This window comes from Nannobrachium achirus (genome assembly GCF_963921795.1).
Source record: "Nannobrachium achirus genome assembly, chromosome: 7".
NCBI lineage: Eukaryota > Metazoa > Chordata > Actinopteri > Myctophiformes > Myctophidae > Nannobrachium > Nannobrachium achirus.
Window position 1 is genome coordinate 1,458,834 of NC_137816.1, and position 7,242 is coordinate 1,466,075.

Sequence of the window (7,242 nt, forward strand, 5' to 3'; positions counted from 1 at the left end):
AGATTACGTTGAATTACCAAGCCAACCATTAGCTTGGCTTCTCTCAGTGTGAATGCAGCATAAGACAGGAATTTCATTACTCAAGTTATGATCTAAAATGCAGAGGTGGAAAAAGTACTCACATTTTGTACTTAAGTAAAAGTATCAATACTGCACTGTAGATGTACTCCGTTAGGGTACCCTCACACCAAAGTACCTATGAGAGTGGAATCCGCGTTCCGCCAATGCATTTCAATGAGAGTGAAGCGGTTTCATGCCAGCAGAGGATTTCTGCAAAAAAAGCTCCCTTCTCATTGAAATGCATTGGTGGAACGCAGATTCCACTCTCATAGGTATTTTGGTGTGAGGGCACCCTTACAAGTAAATGTTCAGAATTCAAAATTTACTTGAGTAAAAGTATGAAAGTATTGGCATCAAAATGTACTCAAAGTACCAAAAGTAAAAGTACTAAATGTTTGAAAATAGCAGATCTACAAGCTCACAACGCGTCACATTGTGACGTGTTGTGAGCTTGTACATCAGCTATTTTTAAATGGCCATGGTATAAAATAGAGCTAAAGTGGTTAATGTATGTTTTATAATAATATTATAATTTATATCTGAAAAGTAACTTGTAACTAAAGTTTTCAAATAAATGTAGTGGAGTAGAAGTACAATATTTGGATCCCAGATGTAGTGGAGTAGAAGTAAAAGTACTGAAAACTCAGAAAAAAAGTAAAGTACAAATACCTCAAAACTGTACTTAAGTACAGTACTTAAAGGGGAAGACCACCCATTTTCAATATTGAACTATGTCATTAATATACCTTAGAGGAGTTGTGTGGAAAAGAAAAAAAAAGTTCCCCCTCTTCTGTGTTGCCTAGAACTGGAGGATTGATTTTGGGGTTTGTATTGTAAAGTACAATGGTGTGATGTCATCAAGGTATATTAATGACATAGTTCAATATTGAAAATGGGTGGTCTTCCCCTTTAAGTACATGTACTTAGTTACTTTACACCACTGTAAATGGGTTTGGTATCATGGTCTAGTTTCTGACATATAGTAATAGCACATAACGTTTAGCAGACTGAGACTTTGTCTCCCGTTTGGAGGCGAACCCCTGCCCCCCACTCAGCAGACAAGGCAAGCAATCCGCAAAGGCCAAGAGAGCTAGCTCACTCTGAGGAGCGAGTTACGGCCAGATCTCTTGCATTGTCGTGACTCGTTACACTATATAGTTAACTTTTGATTACACCAACCATCAGGCTTACTATCACTAGATCAATTACACTTTTATCGAGGTCTAAACTATATAGGAGTCGGTAATGAATGAACATACCGGTACATGTACTGTTTAGACCGTTTCCCAACATGGTTTTCCTGAGCGCTCCCCTGTAGAGAGCGCCGCCACCATTAACTGTGGTGTAAACAGTAGTATAAAGTAGGAATGCCTTAAAATGTCTCAACCTCCTGCACAAACTCTGGCTCTAAAGGTGTTCTGTTCTGTTTGACCTGGTGAGTAAGCCGGTGCCCAGCCAGGGGTGAAGGAAGCGGTACATGTAGGCCTTGTCGATATGCTTGGATGTGCTCAGCACCGCCTGTGGATGCAAGAAAGAGGAGGAGAGGGGTTCAAGATTGTCCTGTTAAATTCAATTTGCCATTGACCATATTCACACCGCGGCCATCTTGGATTGCTTCACCACATGGGGTGGCAACACATCTGAGCCTGCATTACAAACCATTGTAAACAATGGAGCGATGGTCCCAAAATAAAAATAAAAGTTCTGTTCCACCAATTTCTTTTGACTAAATTGACAAATGTGCAGAAGACAACATCAACATCCCCAGAAGTTTTAAAAACAAGGGCTACAGTAACTGGATTGAAGGGTACACCTAGCCTAGTAAACGACCAACTTCCGTTCTCCAGGAGGTTTCTGGAAGAGGGGCGGGTACGAGGCTAGGGTACACCCACGATATTCAAGATAATTTAGGTTGCAACGTTACTGTGTACAAAGACTTGGTACAGTATCTTGCAGTGCTCGCTCCGCCTCCATATTAACTTACTGTATTGCGATTTTGCATGTTATTCATCAATCAATCTAACAATAAATAATTAGTATGATGGCGGAGCAAGCACTGCACAGATAGTCTTTGTACACAGTAAGGCTGCAACCTAACTTACCTGGTATATCATGGATTTAGCCTTCAATCCAGTTACTGTATCCCTTCTATTTAATCCTTTTGGGGATGTTGACGTTGTCATCTGCCCATTTAGTCCGGTAAAATGAAGGCAGAGGTTGGACAAAAATTTAGTTTTTCAACTGATTCTGTTAGGAAATTAGGTCTACTAGCCAGGATAAAAAAATCTACCACAATCTGCTCACTGCAAATACCCACAGTGGCCAAATCAAGTTGGGCTCCCATCGACTTTCTATACAGGAGGAAATTACCCAGAAAAAAGATCTGCTTTAAGTAGGATGTGAGGGGTCTAACTAGGGGTTTGTCATGATGCTGAATCCATTGCAAGCATTTGTTTTGCACAAAAACATTCATTGGCCCCATAAAACGCCAACAAAAGATGAGTTTTTTGATGACTCATCACTTTTCATCACTAAACCATCATTTTCTGGGGCCATTTTAAGCCCAAGGAATGTTTTTTGTGCAAAACAAATGCTTGCAATGGATTTAGCATCATGACAAACCCCTAGTTAGACCCCTCACATCCTACTTAAAGCTGATTTTCTTTTTTCTGGGTATTTTCCTCCTGTATAGAAAGTCGATGGGAGCCCAACTTGATTTGGCCACTGTGGGTATTTGCAGTGAGCAGATTGTGGTAGATATTTTATCCTGGCTAGTAGACCTAATTTCCTAACAGAATCAGTTGAAAAACTAAATAATAACATGTTGTCCAACCTGAGTGTATTTTTTCCCTAGATTTACTAGACTAATTTGTCGATTTGGTCAAAAGAAATTGGTGGAACAGAACTCATATTTTGGGACCTTCGCTCCATTGTTTACCATGATTTGTAATACAGGCTCAGACATGTTGCCACCCCTGGTGCAACGCAATCCAAGATGGCCGCGGTGTGAATATGGTCTATTTATTATATGAGCTCCAGTGTGAGCGAGTCAACACGTTACCTCCACGGTCTCTGGATGGAACAGAATGAGAAGAGGCAGAGGACCGAGCCACACTTTAATCAGAGGCTCGTTTCTCAATTCCTCTGTGCCCTCCATAATCTGCTTAAAGAAATCTACAAAACAGACACAAAGTCAGGTACATTCACCTGCAAAAAAGCAAGACTGCTCAGGTCACCAAGGTAGACTATACTGTATGTCTACTGTATTTCCTGTATGTTAACTTTATCAGACAATACAATAAAACAATGCTGTTTAAAGAGACTTCTCCCCCCCCCATTCCCCCGAGAACAAACTACCTTGATCCTTAGAACACAGTACACCAGCAGTAACTGACATTGTCTAGTATGTGATATTGAGATACTTGCTGTCAAGTCATTGGCTGTCAAGTTTGGCAGCTTAGTGAAGGTTAAATTAACAGATTCATAATCATGTATTGATCATGTCTAACTTCAACCCCATGAATCACTCACTTCTCATGTTCACTCATTAATCACCTTAACGTTAGATTCTTTAGAGTTGATGTGGTCTCATGCTAGTGGTTGTTGATGATGTAATGTGTACACTAACAGTCTGAGCCATCAAGGCATCCAACAAATGTACTAACCGATCACAAACTTCCTTCTATTCGTATTACGGATAGAAGCTCGGGGAGGCAGTGGCTCAGGGGTTGAGAAACCATCATTAGAACACGGAGGGTTCCCAGTTCAATCCCGGCTCCCCCAGTCCCCCAGAGTTAGTGTCGAAGACTCTGAACCCCTAGTTGCTCCCGGTGAGCAGGTTGGTGCCTTGCATGGTTTCCTCTGCCATCGGTGTATGAATGTGTGTGTGAATGTAATGGCACAATCATTGTAAAGCGCCTTGGATAAAGGCGCTATATACCATTTACGGCTGCTATGCCTATCCCATTAACTGAACATCTGCAATCACAGGACCAGTGTCTGTGCAATGATCCACGTTTCCCCCAAAAAGAAAACCTGGGTCAAATGGACTTGAAGAATTAACCCATTTAGAACGGGTATACATTATTGTGTATCATTATTTTATGCTTTAACTAAACCCTGATGAAGACTGGCAACAGTCGAAACGTTGGTTAAATACATTATTTGCATCGTGGCTGAAGAGTTGTGCGGCCTCTTCCTTCTCATTCAGTGTTATCTGCGTGGTCAGCACCTCACTCACTTAGGTGTGCGCTCCTCCTTATGTGCTTTCATGCTTTAACTATAGAAAAATTGTTTTTTTTTTTACTTTTTCAAAAATAGCAGATCTACAAGCTCACAGCGCGGCACCGTGAGCTTGTATATCTGCTATTTTTCACTGGTTAAAGCATTCAATAATTCTAGGCCTAAATGTGCCAGTGCCATTGACGTAGGTAAGTTCTGGAACCTAAAATGTAAATGAATGGATAAGAGGACCTACCTCCAGCATTTGTTTTAAAATGCCAAGCATGGCCAATGAGTGGATAGGCTCCAGGAGGAGTGGGGATGGCTCTCATGGTCTTCCACTGGTGGAGGTGAATCCTGAGCAGGGGGACCAGCACACGGAGCAGCAGTGAAGCCAGCATCACCCAGAGGAGACAGATGACTAGCATTCCCCATGCCATGGCCATGGTCGCCAACTGATGCTGTGTTCAGATACTGTAGGTCAGGGGTCTTCAACGTTTTCAGGCCAAGGACCCCTTAGCTGAGAGAGATGAAGCTGGGACCCCCACTACATAAAGTAAAAAAAAACTTGTGTTGCAGATTTAAAATGTTCATGGATTTCATATACAGGTTAGACTTGTTTGACAGCACTATCATCTGTTGGAATAATATATTCAACCACTTGAACTGTCAATACCTACTAACTAGTCTGCTCTTATTTTCCCTCTACACCAAACCTCTGTGCCGAAAAATAGCCAATCTGCTATTTTTTGGCTAATGTTCCACTAAGAATAGGGATGCTAGGGTTCAAGTGGTTAATGTAAAAAAAACATGATCATATCACACAAAGATTTGGCGGCCCCCCTGTAGTTACTCTGAGGACCCCCTGGGGGTCCCGGACCCCCTGGGGTATCAAAACCTGATTGGCTACCATTGCCTCCTCTGTGGATATCTTTAAAGCACAGCTCAAGACCTATTTCTTTACTCTTGCTTTTAACTGAATTTTTTAATTCCTGTGTTGCTATTGAAGTCCGCACTGCTCTTAAAATGGTTTAAATGTTCTTCAGTGTTGTGTTTTTATTTTCCTCTGTAATCATGTGTATTTATTTTTCTGTGAAGCACTTGTGCTTCATCTTCTGCTCTGTAAAGCGCTTTGAGCTGCATTTCATGTCATGAAAGGTGCTATGCAAATAAAGTTTTATTATTATTATTATTATTATTACCCTTATTAAAGTTTGTGTATGTGACCTGTAGTATGACAATATGACAGTATGACATCACAAACCATAAACAAAGTCTTGGATTCTTAGTAATTCAGGGCTCTCCTGTTTTCAGTTTACACCAAATCCCTTTCCCGAAAATAGCCAATCTAAGTACACAACGCATTGTGTTGCTATATATTGCTTGTAGATTGGGTATTTTCACCGAATGGTTGCCCCTAAATGGGGACCCTAGAGTTCAAGTGGTTAGTTACAAACCTCTATCAGTCTTGCTGTCCTCAACCCCTGGAACAGAAGAATATCCAGCTGTCGTTTTGGTCCTTTGACAATACTTTCATATACTCTTGCAGTCTATATAATGTCTGGTCTTCGGATTCTTTCTTCAGGCAGCAGGTGCAAAGAATAGTATTCTGTGGCTCTGTTGAGAGAGTGTGAATTTTAATCTGTCTGGCTGGGGCTCCTTACCGTATGATTATAATAATTTCTATAGCTATCACCCTGCATCTCTGGCTTTCTCCAGCGATCTATCGTGAGCTGTCCAGCAGGTTATACAGTTACAGAGGCAAACAAGGACATGTCTGTTTTGCTGTTGTCCGTTGGAGGAAATCCAGGTCAAAGGTAATCTCTGTCAAACCACCTATTGGTTTTGATAGCTCATAAACTAAGAAATATATTGTTGTTACATTGGTATTTATATTTATATGTTGTACTCTTATCTGCAGTACTGAAAACAACACAGATCAGATCAGATCAAGCATTACAGATACCAGTCCAGATTGAACTTACTGAGGAGATATGGTTTAAACCCGAAGCACTGAGACACTATTGTTTTTGCACTGCTTTATTATTTTTCTCCTTCTGCCATGATTTTTGCTCATCCTGGAGGTAAATACAAGACATTGTCACCAAATACTTGAAGTTGTCACCATAATTAATTATTATAGGTAAAAATCCTGAATTAGAATTTTGAAAAGTCTACACTACATCATGAGTCTAGCCCCTTTTCGACTGACATGGCCCAACACCACAGCACTCCAGTCCACACCGCCAACTTTTCCACTACTAAGGACCTGGGTAGAATGGTGTTAAAGTGGTACTAAAAGGGGTACTACTACTAACCCCTGCCGTTACAGTACTTGCATGATGTACAGTTGCACAAAACAAAAACAAAAAATCTGTAGAACCGTTGATCCAACAAATATGCCCATAAAAGGGGACAAGGACTGAGAGATAGAGATCTCCATATATGGGCACATATGCGATTTACGTCACACTGACGCACACAGACTTAGTCCTGATGTCATCAGGGATCACTGACACCCTCTGAAATCCCTGATCATAACCTCAAGTTGAAAGTAGGCTACCTATCAGTCCAGTTATGCTGATTAGAAACCTGCAACAAGCAGGTCCCGAGTCCCGCACTCTCAAGAATGGCACCAGAATGGTGGTAATGCAAATTATGGACAAAGACATTAAAGGGATATTCCACTTTCAACAGGGAGCAGTGGAAGGGCCTCTCTCCACATACACACCCATTGTAACTTCAAACTTCATTTTAACCATGATAAATTCATTAAAAACACCCATTATCTTTCTGGTGACTCATTTTACCCTCCTAATATGTGAGCAGGCCGTGTTTTTTCGATAACTTTTTTCATTTATTTTTAATAATTCTTTGGGAAAATGGAAAAAAAATAAATACAAAAAAATTATTATTAAAAATAAATGAAAAAAGTTATCGGTGTATAATGGGTGTTTTTAA

The 7,242-nt window shown here is 40.6% G+C and overlaps 1 protein-coding gene across 2 annotated transcripts in view; it reads right to left on the bottom strand.

Moving 5' to 3' along the window:
- The window catches only part of LOC308289079 (cytochrome P450 4V2-like), a 14,935-nt gene extending 8,940 nt beyond the window's left edge, over positions 1 to 5,995 (bottom strand). Inside the window, exons 1-4 of one of the 2 annotated variants that reach the window (XM_080730630.1) lie at positions 5,739 to 5,995; positions 4,538 to 4,801; positions 3,122 to 3,234; positions 1,493 to 1,578 (exon numbers count right to left, since the gene is read on the bottom strand). In XM_080730630.1, the coding sequence (XP_080586756.1) occupies positions 1,493 to 1,578; positions 3,122 to 3,234; positions 4,538 to 4,727 (389 nt within the window). In that variant the 5' untranslated portion in view covers positions 4,728 to 4,801; positions 5,739 to 5,995. Of the gene's footprint in view, positions 1 to 1,492; positions 1,579 to 3,121; positions 3,235 to 4,537; positions 4,829 to 5,738 lie in introns of both variants that reach the window. The other variant, XM_080730629.1, reaches the window with a different exon arrangement.
- Between the last annotated feature and the right edge of the window lie 1,247 nt (positions 5,996 to 7,242).